Source organism: Felis catus, chromosome A1 (assembly GCF_018350175.1).
Source record: "Felis catus isolate Fca126 chromosome A1, F.catus_Fca126_mat1.0, whole genome shotgun sequence".
Taxonomy (NCBI): Eukaryota; Metazoa; Chordata; class Mammalia; order Carnivora; family Felidae; genus Felis; species Felis catus.
In genome coordinates this window covers 187,121,217-187,138,103 of record NC_058368.1, presented here as the reverse complement: position 1 = coordinate 187,138,103, position 16,887 = coordinate 187,121,217, and the positions used below count along the sequence as shown (strand labels likewise).

The following is a 16,887-nucleotide window of genomic DNA, read 5'->3' as shown; positions in this document are numbered from 1 at the left end:
ATGGGAAGAGATCAAAATATCAACATGAACAGGAGTTTGGAAGAAGTTGATTCCAATCTGCATGGATGACTTTGAGGGGTTCAAGACTTCAGGGGAGGAAATAACTGCAGATGTAGTGGAAATAACAAGAGAACTAGAAGTAGAGCCTGAAGATGTGACTGAATTGCTGTAATCTCATGATAAACCATGAATGGCTGAGGGGTTGCTTCTTACAAACGAGCAAAGAAAGCGGTCTTTTGAAATGGAATCTATCCATGGTGAAAATGTGGAGAATGTTGAAATGACAACAAATAATTTAGAATATTTACATAAACTTACATGATAGAACAGCAGCAGGTTTTGAAAAGATTGATTCCAATTTTGAAAGTTCTACTGTGAGTAAAATGCTATCAAAGAGAAATACATTCTACAGAGAAATTGTTCATGAAAGGTAGAGTCAATCAATGTGTCCAACTTCATTGTCTTATTTTAAGAAAATGCCACAGCCATCACAAACTTTAGCAACTAAGACCCTGATCAGACAGCAACCATCAACACTGAGGCAGGATCCTTCGCCAGCAAAAAGATTATGGACTAGCTGCTGAAAGCTCAGATGATGGTTTGCACTTTTTAGCAATCAAATATTTTTAAATTTAGGGATTTATTTTTTTTTAGACTTAATGCTATTGCACACTATATAGACTATGTAAAGTATACATTACTTTTATATATACTGGGAAACCAATAATAGAAATGGATTTCATACAGCAATTTTTTCAAGTTCCTTAGTGTCTCAGGAATTTTTCATAGTATTGTTATACCAAAACAAATACCTAACAGTTCTGATTATTAAGTAGTTAGCTCCCAGCAACTTAATAAATATTCATATCATAACAACTTAGAGGCTATGTTTAAAAAGTACACAACGGGGGCGCCTGGGTGGCGCAGTCGGTTAAGCGTCCGACTTCAGCCAGGTCACGATCTCGCGGTCCGTGAGTTCGAGCCCCACGTCGGGCTCTGGGCTGATGGCTCAGAGCCTGGAGCCTGTTTCCAATTCTGTGTCTCCCTCTCTCTCTGCCCCTCCCCCGTTCATGCTCTGTCTCTCTCTGTCCCAAAAATAAATAAACGTTGAAAAAAAATTTAAAAAAAAAAAAAAATAAAAAAATAAAAAAATAAAAAGTACACAACAATTGGAAGGAAAAAAAACTAATGTTTTTATTTCATTCTTAAATAACCACAATAACCTACTAATGGGATGTGCGTGCCTTCTAGGCTTTGCACAGTTTCTGAAATTTTAGAGTCAGATTGGATACTGCCACCCTCATTTTTTGTCCCACATTGATTTTTTGCATGTATTTACCTTTCATCACAACTGCCCTTAAATTCTGCAAAAAACTATGACCCACAAAAAGAAACATGGTGCAATCTAATGTTGAAACTGTGAACTACCATAAGCTATCTGTCCAGTTTCTGACAGATGTTGAATATTACTATTTCTCTAAAATTTAAAAATATCCTGCAGTGCTGTGTGATACTTTGGCACACAGTTAAGGAGCCATGATTTTTGGAATCACTTTGAACAAAAACAGACACAAGGGAATCTATGTGATTCCATTTGCATATGATTATTGCGAAGATACAGGCATGTATTTTTTTTTTCCAACTCTAAGGAGAAAAAACTAAGAACAAGATGTTAGCAACATTATTGACTCAAAAACCCAGCATCCAGGCCCCTAATTTTGCTATCTATATCCTATGGTTAGGTCTCCCTTTCTAAACTTGGGGAAAAAAAACGGATCTCAGCATAGTTTTAGAACTGGAAGAATCCTCAGTGATCATGTAGTCCACATTCCTCATTCTAACAAGGAAGAGTTGTAAGTCAAGAGACAAAGGATTGTCCTAGTTCACATTAGGGGGTAAATAGCAGATACGGGCTTTGACCCCATGTCTACAATATTTGTTCTGCATTGTCTCTTTGCCTTCCATGTTTATGAGGTTGTCTTTGCATCCTTCTAGCACCCCATCAGAACCACTGCCCCTCATCTAAACCTCTGCCCAAAGACAATACTCAGTAAATGTCATTATGGAGACTGAAAAATGATGGACTGTCCTTTCAGAGAGGGTAGCCCCAAAGATCATTGCAGGTCTCTGACAGCCCAACCCAGGCCTAGTCTTTTAAAATAAACTTTACTAGTTGTTGGTTTTTCCCCATTATGAGGGTAATACATGCTCATTATAGCAGTTATGGAAAATACTTCAAAGTAGAATAATAGCATCGATGTTTTACAACCCAGGAAAAACTATTAATACATGGGTAGTTTTCTAGCCTTTCCCCATGAATAGCTCATAAACACAGTTTTAATTTACCATATTACAAATATTATTTGGATTTCTACTTTAATATACAACTTTTATTTTTATTTTTCACTATGTCCCCCCTCACCCCTGCTCCCTAACCATCAGTCTGTTATCTGTATCTAGGAGATTATTTTTGTTTTGTTTAAATTTTACATATAAGAGAGATCATATGGCAATTCTTTCTCTGACTTATTTCACTTAGCGTAATGCCTACAAGGTCTACCCATGTTGTTAATGGCAAGATTTCATGTTTTAATGGCTAAATAATATCTCATTGTATATATACACAATTTCTTTACCTATTCATCCATCAATGGATGCTTACATTTTTTCCCTTATTTTCTCTATTGTAAATTATGTTGCAAGAACCATAGAGGTACTTGAAAAGTCAAGGTAGCATTTTATTTCTTTGGATAAAAACTCAGAAGTGGAATTGCTAGATCATGTGGTAGTTCTTTTTTTTTTTTTTTTTAATATTTTGAGGACCCTCCATACTGTTTTCCATTTACTTTTCTATCAATTGCATGGGGGTTCCCTTTTCTCCATATCCTTGTCAAAACTTGTAATTTGTATTTTTGATAAAAGCCACTCTAACAGGTGTGAAGTATTATCTCACCCTGGCTGTGATTTGCATTTTCCTGATGATTAAGGATGTGGAGTATCTTTTCATGTACTGTTGTTCATCTGTATGTCTCTTCTTTGGAAAAATGTCTATTCAGACCTTCTGCACATTTTTAAATCAGAATTTTTTTTTTGCTATTGAGTTGTATGAGCTTGTTATATAAATATTAGTCCCTTATGAGATATATAATTTGCAAATATTTTCTCCCATTCAGCAGGTTGTCTTTTCATTTTGTTAATGATTTCCTTTGTTGTGCAGAAGCTTTTTAGTTTGATGTAGCCCCCCTTGTTTATTTTTTATTGTATTGCTTTTGCTTTTGGTGTCAGCTTAAAAAAATATATTTCCAAGACCTATGTCAAGGAACTTATGTGCCTATGTTTTCTTCCATGCAGCTGTCCAGTTTTCCCAACATCATTTACTGAAGAGATTGTCCTGTCCTCATTGTATGCTTGTCTTTTTCATAAATTGACTATATATGCATGGGTTTATTTCTAGCCTCTCTAATGTGTCCCACTGATCTATGTGTTTTAGGACAATACATTTTAATTACTCTAGCTTTTTAATACAGTTTGAAATCAGGAAGCATGATCCTCTAGCTTTGTTTTTGTTTCTCAAGACTGCTTTGGTTATTCGGATCTCTTGTGGTTCCAGACAATTCTAGGATTATTTGTTCTATTATTGTGAAAAAGGACACTGAGATGTTGATAGGGATTGCACTGAATATGTAGATTGGTTTGAGTAGTACAGAAATTTCAACAATATTGATTCTTACAATCCATGAGCATGGAATATCCATTTGTGTCATCTTTAATTTCTTTCATTAATGTCTTATAAATTCCATTATAGAGGTCTTTTACTTCCTTGTTTAAATTTATTCCTAGATATTTTCTTTTTGATGTAATTATAAGTAGAATTGAATAACAGATTTAATCCTTGGTATTAGAAATCAGAATGGTGGTTACATTTGTGAAGAGGAAGATAGGAATGATTGAGAAGGAGCACATCAGGACCTATTGGAAAGCTAAAAAAATTCAAAAAAAAATTTTAATCATGTGGTGGTTTCTTGAACTATATATAACTATATACACTCATGTGTTCATTTTGTTATAATTCATCAATCTATACTCAAGATTAGTCTACTGTTCTTGTGTGTGAGTTATAAATAAAAAAATTTAGCAAAGAAAAAATATTCTCAACAACAAAATACAGAAAATTATACCTTAGGGGTGAAGCCCCTTCTGATGCCCGAGCCAAATTAAATACTTTTTCCTTTGTCTTCCTTTAGAGCATTATCTACTATCCTACAATTATGTGCTAATTTGCTGGCATCTCTGGCTAGACTGTGAGCATCTGGAGGGTAGGGACACATCTCCTTTAGCTCTAATTTCCTAGTGCTTCAAACATGACAACATGCAAGGAGGTTAACTATTTTTAAACAAAAAAAATTAAATATAAATATACTAATAGACCAAGGAACACATGGGTTTCTTTTCTCTATCTTACCCAAATTCCCTGAGTAAAATTTGTATCACACTTCTGTGGTCTTTCTTTTAAAAATTCCTAATGTTTTAAAATATTCATTTGTAATCTCCAAAGAATATATATTTTTATTTTTTATTTTTTAAAAATTTTTTTTCAACGTTTTTTATTTATTTTTGGGACAGAGAGAGAGCATGAACGGGGGAGGGGCAGAGAGAGAGGGAGACACAGAATCGGAAACAGGCTCCAGGCTCCGAGCCATCAGCCCAGAGCCCGAGGCGGGGCTCGAACTCACGGACCGCGAGATCGTGACCTGGCTGAAGTCGGACGCTTAACCGACTGCGCCACCCAGGCGCCCCCAAAGAATATATATTTTTAAAGGGAAGGGGACACACACACACTTTCTTTTAGGAATGTATTTATTTATCAGAGTTCTAATGTTACTCAAAGCATAGTTCATGAACCAGTGCCAATGTATGAACTGTTTATTAATGATTTAGAAGTTAAATACAGAAATTAATATGTGTTTAGAAATGGGTATGATTTGACTCTACTATATTATCTAAACATGTGTAGTAAACTTGCCTTGCTATGACATAAACTATATACTAATCGTTCATGGTACAACTAGTTATTGGAAATTAATTAAACCAAAAAAAGATCCTTTTTTTTAACATGTAATTTTAAAAGCTCTGTCATTGATAATAGAGCTAGAGAAGATCAACACCATTATTTTAGAAATAATGGGTAAACTGAGACCTAGATTTTTACCCAGTTCCTGACTACCAAGCCAGTGGTCTTTACAGTATCGTGCCACCTGCATTCCTTATATTAATGAGTTTCAAAGATAAAATCAGTATCATTTCTACCATTATTAGCAGTAATAGCTGCAGCTACTATAAATCCATATTCAATGTTTATAAGGTAGAACCACATGAAGTTGCTATTTAAAAACGCTTTTGGTTTATTTATATATTTTGAGAGAAAGTAAGTGGGTAGGGGCAGAGAGAGAATCCCAAGCATGACTCTGCACCATCAGTACAGAGCCCGATGTGGGGCTCAATCTCACACACTGTGAGATCATGACGTGAGCCAAAATCAAGAGTCATACATTTAACTGACTAAGCTACTTAGGTGCCCCTGAAATTGCTAGGTTTATAGGGAAAAAATGGTCAAGCGTCTGTAATTTCACATGGCTCAACTCATTGGAAATGCTAGGAACAATATCAAGTGTTTTTAAAGCCTTAAAGAGGCAAGTGGAGCCAGACTACATAATGTCTGGTGAGTTAAGTTCTCTCTGGGGTCCATTCCCACATCCATAACTTGGAACTAATAACAGTACATAGGCTCAGATTTATGGAGACCTAAATGATCCAAGTTCTGGGAATGACACCTGGCAGGTCATAAGTGCTCAGTGACTATTAGCCCTTATGATTATTTCCAACATTAATTCTCAGTACAGTCTTCTGAAGTAGGAACATTTTATTCTCAGTTAATAGATGTGGAGACCAGAGCTTAAAGAGATAGGGAGATAGTAACTTGAACCTTTCTTTGTCCCTCTGACTTCAAGCACATTCCCTGCAACTTACATAGTAATTTTCAATTAAGTGACAGCTGAATTGAGTCAAATAGTCCCACTGGGGTGTATCATCAGAATCGCCAATATTAGAGAGTATCTATCTTCCTGGACTCTTTAATAGCCAGTTACATAAAAGACAGTGCAAGCTATTGTACAGTCCGATTGAGAGAAACTATGTGCACCACTCTTTTGTTTTGTTTTTAGGTCTTCTGATTGATGAGAATGCTCTAAGCAATAAACAAGCTGATGATTACTGCCTCTGATTTCATAACATTTCAGTGTTGTAGTATATCCTTAAGTATTTCTTTCACCTGCCAAAGGACCCCCAAACTCCATCAGCACCATCCTCTGGAATGCTGAAAAGGGAAAACTCCATGTGGCACTTGCTAACTAGAACCTGTGCTGTTAAACTTGGTCAGCGTTTTGTACAAGACCAAAGAAACACTGTTGACTCTTTCTCCTTAAACAGAATATGCAGTAAAGCAATTCCCTTGAGGAGCAACAAGATCTGATTGAATTTTTCAGAATTTTCTATTATTCTATCAAGTTCACTTGACAGCAAAGGACAAGCTGCCTTTCAAATGCTGTAAGTGAACACATCAGCAATTCAGGAGGAAAAACGTGAGTTATTAAGTAGGAACAAGTCTCTCTGAATATATTTACACCAAGTCATGGAAACCACTGTCCTTAGAAACCTCTGTGACAATCTATTTTCTAGTCTCACTATTGCTTTAAGTTTGACAGATGATAATAAAATACAATGAAATTACCTTTGAGCTCTGAAATGTACATCAGCTCACACATTCCTCATGACTTGATTTTTATTTTTCCAACACAGCTCATTCACTTTAAATATTATTCCCAAGCACTCAAGGTCTTTATCTGGGTAATATAGCTACTTATGCCTATTTCATGTTTGCGTAAAGGCAGGGAATACCAATTTTATATGTTTATATACACACACAAAATATCCATGTATATACATATTAGTTAAGAGCTAGAAGGGGCTTTTGAGATCAAGTCTCCTTTTTGTTGGCTTACAGATGAGGTCTCGGAAGCCCCAAAGGACATGGTATCCTGGAGGCTACACAGCTGACTGGCTTTCAGGTAAAGCTTGAGAAAATAAAATTATAGCAACTACCTACTATATTCTTAGGATTATAGCCAGTATTTCCCATACATAAATTCTTTTTTCTTAATGTTGATTTTTGAGAGAGAGAGAGCACGTGAGCATGAGTAGGGGAGGGGCAGAAAGAGAGGAAGACAGAACCTGAAGCAGGCTCCAGGCTCTGAGCTGTCAGCACAGAGCCCAGTACGGGGCTCGAACCCACAAACCACGAGATTGTGACCTGAGCTGAAGTCAGATGCTCAACCAACTGAGCCACCCAGTTGGCTGAGCCCACCCAAAAATTTGGGTGAGCCCACCCAAAAATAAATTCTTACACCATTTCTATTTTGTTAGTACCATCATTCTCATTGGACAGATGAGAAAACTGAGGCTAGGAAAACTAGTATAGTCAATAAATGCCACAAAATAGAATTAAGATGTTGATGAGGCATACTAGATTCTCTCTACTGTGCTGGCATTTCTCTGAATGCATTCACTTGTGCATCACTGATTTTTGCCATATCCACACATCAACTGTATTGTTTTCTTAACCTTTTCTTTAAATTGAACATTAACATTAAATAACCTTTTTATCACCAATTAAATATAAAACAATGTGCCATAAATTGAAGATATTAATAAAAGTAAAAATAAAGAAATGAAAATATCACTAAATTCTAGCTACACTCTGCCTCTCCCTAAAGGCACAGGATTTGCATCCTACTGTCTTTGTTGGAAAAGAAGATTAGCCGCAGTTAGGGTATGAGAGGCCTATAAACGTCAAACCAAGACTTAAAAGTTCAAAGAATCAAGACAGGAAAACTTTCACGATGTGATTCGGCTGTTAGTTGCCACATGGGAAGTCATCATTGTCCGATGTTGGATCATTCTGAGTCCTGCCCTGGTACCTCCTTGTCACATGAAACACTGCAGCACATGGGCAAATTCTCCAGGTTATAATTTTCTAAACTCTAGTAAGCATCAGAATCACCTGGAAGTTTGTTAAAAACAGATTTTTTTAATCTTCCCCAGGGTATGACTCAGCATGTCTACAGTTAAGCCCAAGAATTTGCATTTCTAACAAGTTCCTAAGTAAAGCTGATGCAGCTGGCCCAGGAACCACATTTCCAGAACCAGTGCTCTGGGTCACACTTGAGGAGGAGGATTTCGATAACATATGGTGGCATGTGTGTGAACATGTCACGATTAAGCTTGCTGGTGATTGCAGAGATTTGGGATTTTTATTTCAAGAAGCAGAAGAGACAAACACTCAATGTATTCTTGGGGTCCTGTGTTGTTTCTTCAATCTAGTGACTTAAGATTGATACTACACCACAACAGAGCCGCCTGCAACAACCTTGGATGAGAGGTGTCTCCTTCTTGAGGCACCTGGGTAGCTTAGTTGGTTAAGCCTCAGACTCTTGGTATCAGCTCAGGTCATGATCTCACAGTTCATGAGACCAAGTCCCACATCGGGCTCCTTGCTGACAGTATTGAGCCTGCTATTCTCTGTTTCTCTGCCCTCCCACATATGTGTGTGCTCTCTTTCTCTCAAAAATGTACCTTCTCATCGGTAATATAGCTTATTCATAGGCTGCTAACTACCTGCAAGGCTCTCTGCATTGGTGGCAGCAGCTGGTGGTCATTAATACCAAAAACAGAAAATGAGACTCTCTTTCTTTCCTCTAACATTAAAGAACATTTAAAAAATGCCATGACACTCTTAAATACATATATATGTATGTGTGTGTATATATATATATGTATGTGTGTGTGTATATATATATGTGTATGTATATATATATAGTGTATATATATGTATATATATGTATATATGTATATATGTATATATGTATATATATGTATATATGTATATATATGTATATATATATGTGTATATATATGTATATATATGTATATATGTATATATATATGTGTGTATATATATGTATATATATATGTATATATATGTGTATATATATAGATATATATATACACATATATATATATACACACACACACATTCTTCCCCTACAGGAAAAAAAATGCCATTACAGTTAACATTTTCTGATATGGTTCCAGTTACAGTAATAATAATTGTTAAGGGCCTTCTATACATGTCATTGTATGTACCAGGTGATTACACAGAAACATTTCCTTTTTCAGTGTTAGGATGTGGAAATTTAACTTGTCTGAGATCAATTACTAAGAAGTAGATCAGAGATTCAATTTCAAGTTCAATTCCAATGCCTATTTCTTTTCTAAGCCACACCACTGCTATTGTTACTACCCAACTATCAATCTCTTCATAGAAGCATATTTTATATGGACCTAAAAGATAAGAAGGAGAAAACACTCCATAAGCTTAAATTTTTCAGAAAGAAATTTTAAAATGATGTCACTAGAACAGGAGAAATCAGTGCTATTTAATCAGCAATGAAGACAGAGCTCAATGGGTTCAAATCAGGATTTAAGAATGTCTGGCTAGGCTCTGGGCTGATGGCTGGGAGCCTGGAGCCTGTTTCCGATTCTGTGTCTCCCTCTCTCTCTGCCCCTCCCCCGTTAATGCTCTGTCTCTCTCTGTCCCCAAAATAAATAAAAACGTTGAAAAAAAATTAAAAAAAAAAAAAGAATGTCTGGCTAAATTTTGCATTTAGAAGAATGGGTAAGTGGATAGAATGAATCTCAGAAATCTCAACAGGAAGGAGATTTTTATTCCCTCCTGATATGGCAAGGGCCATTAGGAGAACCAGTGTGGTAGAAGAGAGAACAATGGATTGGGAGCCATGAGCCTTGGATTCTGGTCATTACTTTGTCTCAGTAACTGAGACTTCATTCCTCTCAGGTCGTGGTTTCACCATCTGTATACCAGGCAGCTGGGCTAAGCTCCCTTCCTGGCTGGCTCTGCCTTTGAGAATGGCAGATTCCTTCAACTGTATTTATTAGCACCATATGCCTCAAAATGATAATGCCCATCTTTCAATATAAGGAGACTATGGTTTGACTGCAAACTCAGCATGTGGTTTTCAACCTTCAGTCTCTCAAGAGCCTATTTATCTACCCATATGTGAGATTATCCTGCTATATTATTTTTTAATGTTTGGGAGGGAGGGCAAGAGGGAGGGAGGGAGAGAGAGAGGGGGACAGAGGACCCAAAGTGGGTTCTATACCGATGGCAGAGAGCCCAATGCAGGGCTTAAACTCATGAACCCTGAAATCATGACCCAAGTCAAAGTCAGGTGCTTCACTGACTGAGCTACCCAGGAGCCCCCCTGATATATTCTTTGGGAAATACGTGGTGACAATTGGAGGAGAGATATTGAACTCTTCATTGTAGAAATACAACCGAAATCCATAAAAATAGAATTTAAGAAATGAACTATCAGATCAAATTTTAAAAAGTCATCAATGGCAATGAAATGACAAATTCAGTAAGTGTTATTAGCCGTAATTATAGTAACATCTAGAAAGAAAACAACATCTGTGATTTGCTTGATTAATGGCTTAACAGAATAGTGCATCTGTTAATGGAATAAACTCCTAGCACTGTTGACTATATGTTTGCAAGATCTGGAAACAGAGAAAGGATTATGGGAGATGAGCAGAACAGAGTGCAGATTGGCTATTGGAGGTCCAGTTCTTCCCCAGAATTTCAATTCCCCTTTAGCTATCTTGACCAGAGTTGTGTAGCAATTTAAGAAGACAAATGAATTCCACCAGGCATATGAACTTCTGCAGGCTAACCAACTAGCTGCTCAGAGTGATTAAAAATTATTTACTTTTCATCTGTGGTGGGAGATGTTTTACACCATGCCACAGTAGGATTATACCGAAGGTGCTCATCACAGACTGCATGCATGGGGCTTTTTTTCTGGCTTGAGTAGTTAATACTCAGGGAGTGAAAATATTTTTCCTTAAGCATGAGTTTTCTCCTTTGAACTCAAAGTAGAACCAAAATTCCAACCCACTGAAATGAGCCAGCTTCGGAGTTTATCAAAATGAAATTAGAAAGGCATGTAATAATCTCATGCTCTTCTTCAAAGCTGTAGTTTCTTTCTGCTTTGAGAACACAACACTAACTCTGCTTCCTCAAGGCTGCACGGGATGAATGCAAAATATATTATGTATCATAAAACGTATGCAGGTACATTCAGGCAGCAACCTCTTGCATAAGGAAGAAGCATTTGCCATCAGCTTATCCTAATGAAATCAATGAAAGAAAAACGCAACATTCTGTGACAAAAGGAATGTGGATCTTGTACCCAGTAAGCCAAATGACATTTTAAATGCAGCATGAAGAAAAGTAGGTATTTCCTGGGCCTGATTCAAAATTTAGGATTAGTGATTATAGGAGGCAATCATTTCCCCATAATAAGGGAAGGGCCAGGTGGCTTGTACTTACCCCGGCAAAGCTGGCTTCCCTCTTGAGCAGGCTCCATTAGAAGCTATGGAAAACAGAACTTGAAAGTGGCACTATTTCTCTTGTACGGCTTGGCTAAAATATCATTTATCTTTCCTGTGGCATCTTTCATTTCTCTGATTTTATCAGATGGCATCAAGACAAAGTTTTAAGCTAACACTCTCTTGGTGTTAAACTCCAAGAAGATGGCCTGGCAAGAAACAACTGTGGCCCGTAAAGGAAGTGGGAAAAATAAGCCACATCACAAGGGCCACGAGGGAGAGAGAATAGCAGGACTGTGAGTGTGGGCCCTAGTCCCAGAACAGTGAAGGCAGTGTTCTTGGCTCGGCTGCGCATTTACACAGCACCATCACTGTTAGACATGGGTCTTGCATAAATTTCTACTTTCTGCGAATCAATGAGCCAGCAATATAAAAATTCATAAGCGATCTTATTCTCTATACCTGTTACAAGAATGACTTTGTCCATTTACCTTTTGCAATGCATGTAATTAAGTGTGAGACAATTATAACCTTGTAGTTCTCCTTGGGGGCCAGGAAACATAATTCAGTTGCTGGGTTTCAAGGGCACTTAAACAAAAGACTCTCTGCATTGACTTTTATATGCATGCTGGTGATGAATTCACCCTCAAAGCCTCAGAAGTCTCGTTTCACAGTGGTCTAGTTCTTATTGATTACTATTTGATTATACAAAATAAGGAAAGTGGGACCAATATATTATACTTATAGATTATGTGAATGCTTCAGATATTCAGAAAATCAGACTTATTTATGGGCTTGTGAGAGTGCCAATTCATACCCTAAAGGAAATTTTCATGTATAATCTTTTTTACTGAGTTGCCTATAATTCTACTAATTGGGGTAAATGTCACAAACCAGTTGCTATATTTATGGATAGTTATGGGTGAGTCCATAAACAAAAAAGAAACTAGAGCCAGCAACAAGCCTATTCTGAAGATAGCAAAAGGGGAATATTACCAAGCTTGGGAATTGGACGAGGTGAGAAAAAGTGAAGATAATGTCTAACTTCATGAATATCTTTCCATAGGATCTTGTTTGGTTGCTAGGGTAATTGTGAACTTATGTGTACTGTTGGATTCTATCAGACTACTAAGAAGAAACGTGGACATAAAAACATTTAAGAAGGAATGAAACACCCACACATCTAAAATCAGAATAGCTGCAACTGTAAGATACAAGTTGGGAATTTTTAAGAACATGAAATTTGCCTAACACTTTAGATAGTCTAGAACTTTTTAAAAGGCACTTGGCATTCCACAGTTTTCCATCTGCTGAAAGAAAAGAATGCTTTGCAAGCCCTCTTTCTTTCCTCTTAGAGTCTCATGGTTTCTCGTCACAAGTGTGACCTAGAATCACAGATTTGGTTAATCACAAAGTGTTAGCACCAGAAGGTAATTAGAAGTCGTTTAGTGCTGCTTCCTCGTGCTGTGGGTAAGGACACTGAAGTTTAGAGAAGTTAAATGTGCCTAAGGCCACACAGGAAATTAGTGGCAGAGACGGAACTAAAAACCATATCTCCTTACTTCTACAACCAGTGCTCTTTCTTCTGAGAGAGAGAGAGAGAGGTGGGGGTGGGGGACAAAAGGGGGAGAGAGACATACCATTTTGAGATGAGAGAGTCATGCTAATAAATACACAGTGCTCAAAGCATAGGCTTACTTTCTAAGCTGCTTAGAAATTTAAATACTAACAGGCATGTGGCAAGTTATTTATATCATGAAGTTGGAATTAAATGCCACTTTCTGGCTAATTAGAACCCTAATAACAAATAATAGATAAAAGATGCTATGTTCTGTTTTGGTTAGGCCATGTTTCTTTTGCCTGGCTGCTAGAATTCTCTAATAAATCACGTTAAAGGATGACACATCGCAGACCTTTATATAATTCCCCTTTCCAGCAGTCAGCTTCTCTACACTTAAGCAAATTCAGCATTTTATATATATTTGCATTTCTCATTGATTGTATCATGCTTTTCATTTATGATTTTTAGACAGTTTGTCATGTTTAGCCTGTTGTTGCCCAAACTTGCCAATTAAAGAAGTAACTGTTGACAGAGGGTTTTTTTTGTCCCATCTCACATCACCAGTACCATATGACTAGAATGAATTTTATAAACTCAAGACCAGTTATTTACTACAAGCTGTGAAAATTTTACTAGTAATTGTTATAACTGTTATTGACCAATTTATGCTGAACACTCTATTAAGCACTCTACATAATAACTCATTTAAATTCCTCAGCAACCTTAGTAAATTGATATAACTATTTTAATAATAATAAAAAAAACAAGACTACTGGGGTACCTGGGTGGCTCAGTTGGTTAAGCCAACTGTTGATTTCAGCTCAGGTCATGATCTCATAGTCGTGAGATCAAGCCCCACATTGGGGGCTTTTCCATGACTTTCTCAGGATGGGCATGGAGCTTAAGATTCTCCCCCATTTCCCTCTGCCCTGCGCTGTTTCAAAACCAACCCAACCCAACCCAACCCAGGGTTATCAAATTCTTCAAACCAAATGAAATAGAAAAAGTCATAAGGAAAAATCTTATGGTTACTTTGATAAATTAAGACATTAGATAAGCATTGACTTTAGTCATAAGAAAGGCAAGAGTCTAGACTAAATGAATAAGCAAAATAACGTTTTAAGCATTTGCAACATAAAGTAGCTTAAAACATTTTAAGCGGCTAACCAGCTGTAAACATTGCTATGAGATTAATAAGAGTTGGAAGAAGTTTTAAGCAAGTAAAAACATGAGGAGGAATTGGTAACATGAGACATTAGCCATAAAACTAGTTCTTTCAGGACTGAAGCAAAGGGATGGACAGCAGCACAGTTGTCCAGGGCATCAAACATGTCTGCAAATGTAACATGATCAAACATTTCATTAACCAGAACTCAGAGTACAGGGAAAGCAGGCTGAGAAAAGATGAGAGATCCCCAAGGGGCATGCATGAATACTTCTAGACCAGTGGTCCTCAACAAGGGCTGCTGGTGTTTCTTGGAGGCATTTGGCAATATCTGGAAACATTTTTGCCAAATTGCTTGGGGGCACTACTGGCCTCTGGTAGATAGACCCCAGGGATGCCGCTAAACATTCTACATTGCACAGGATAGCCTCCTACAACAAAGAATTATTTGTCCCAAAATGTCAGTTTTGCTGAGGTTAAGAAATCTTGTCTTAGAGGTTTTCTGAATTCTCAAGGCAATGCATTAAGATAATGGCAGGACTGATTTATTGAGTGAACAAATTGAGTTTGGGGAGTCTTGTCTACCTCTTCCCCCACCTGAGCTTGGTTCTTTTCCCAGATGTTAAACAACCTTTTAAAGATGAGCGATTTGAAGGAGTGTGAAGTCTCAGTCTGGGCCTCTACCAATTAATTTTATTTCTGAAGTAATTTTAGAAAACAAAGACAAAATAATGATGAAAAGCCTTTATATTAAGTAATGTTAAGGGGGTAGGGACAGGCTCGGGTGGAAAAAAAAGACTACCTTAGGGAAGGGTATATTCTTGGTCCTCTACACCAAGTAATTCATGTCATATCTGGTGTTCCTAAACCAGATGTTACAGAATGGTAGCCATCTACAGAAGTATTTTGTTTGGCCTACGCAGACCTAAATTTTATATTAGCCAGCAGCATTTGAACACTGGACATTCCTCATAATAATGTAGATTCTTTTTTTGTGGAAGAAGCTAAAGAACTGACAACGCTGGATATACATTCCCACTAGTCAAGAGTTGGCCATTGCTGAATAATGGCCAGCCATTTTGGACAGGGCACGAATATCCCCATTCCTCATATGAACAGCTTCAGTAGGTTGTGTTACCTGCTGTATTCTGGCAGCAATCTTAGTTTGCAACTTCTGTCTTAAAAGATTATATTTATACTCCTTTTACTTCACTCTTCAGGGTAACATTATATAACAAACTTTTTGGAATGTGTTATGCAGCTCTTCCTGGATAAATTTTCATCCAATGAATCCTGCACCATCTTTTGGCCATTTTTTCCCCAAAAAACACAATTTTGGCTTTTCCAGGACTTTCTCTCCTCCAATTTTTTTTGGGGGGGGGCGGGGCTAATCAAAAGGTGACTAAATGGTGGAGAATAACTTGATATTTACCCACTGGAATAGAGATTCACCACAAGTCCCAAGGCTACACACATTGCTAGCTTAATAATTTTTACTCTATAAAACACAAATAAAAAAAAACCCAGAATAAATATTTTGACCATGGTGTGTAGGGAAATGGCAAGGATAACTTACTGGGATCTACAGAAACTAAGTTTCAGAATAAAGTATTGAATATTGATGTTGAAAGTGTTTATAGCCAAAATTCATACAGGTATTTTATAGCATTAGATTAAGTCAGTAGGAGGTCACAAAGGATGTTGTGATTCTTTGAATAACAATTTGTTTGAATCAATGCATTAGGAGGAATAGATTAGTTTTTACATTCATAAAGTAAGGCCAAGTTTTTACACTATTTCATGATGTGCAAGAGAAGATTTACAATGATTTATTATAATTTACAAAAATTTATTATAAATATAAGGATAAATACTGAGGTGTTTGTTTTATTGATAAGAGTAAGGTTATATAATAATTCCATTTGTTTAGAATTATGGTTCTCAAACCCGTTAGAATTAGGGTTCCTTGACACTCTTAAAAATTATTTAGAATCCAATGAGTTTTTGCTTATGTGTGTTGAACTAATCTATATTTATTAGAAATATCTATAATAATATCTATCTTTAATATCTATAATAATAGATTATTATATATATACAATATATATAATATAATATAAATATATAATAATATATATAATATATATAATTATATATAATATATAATATATAATATATATAATAATCTATTATTATAGATATTATAATATCTATAATAATCTATATATTATTAGAAACTTAAATCAGAAATTAAAAAGTTATACATTTCTTTAAAAATAATATATTCATTACATGTTAACATAAATTTTTCCAAAAAATAACTATTCTCTAAAACAAAAAAATTAGTGAGAAAAAATTTTAAATCTGTTTAATGTATGAATAGAAGACAATTAAATTCTCATACCTGCTTATGCATTTGATCTGTCTTGCTATGAAGAATAATCCAGCCTCCTACCTAGTTGGAAAAGGAAGACTAGTTGGAATTTGGGGGACTGTGATGTTAGTTTTATGTGTCTATATGCAAGACTACAATCCCTAGTCAATCAAACACTAGTCTAGGTATTGCTAAGAGATTTTGTAGACATAATTAAAGTCCATAATCAGTTGATTTTAAATAGAAGAGCCTATCCTAGAT

The 16,887-nt window shown here is 36.3% G+C and overlaps 1 protein-coding gene across 2 annotated transcripts in view; it reads right to left on the bottom strand.

Annotated features, from left to right (window-relative positions):
- ATP10B (ATPase phospholipid transporting 10B (putative)) overlaps window positions 1–16,887 on the bottom strand; it is a 334,425-nt gene that overhangs the window by 245,100 nt on the left and 72,438 nt on the right. For both annotated transcript variants that reach the window (XM_045035992.1, XR_006584372.1), the window contains exon 3: window positions 16,657–16,703. In XM_045035992.1, the coding sequence (XP_044891927.1) occupies window positions 16,657–16,703 (47 nt within the window). The remainder of the gene's footprint in view (window positions 1–16,656; window positions 16,704–16,887) is intronic.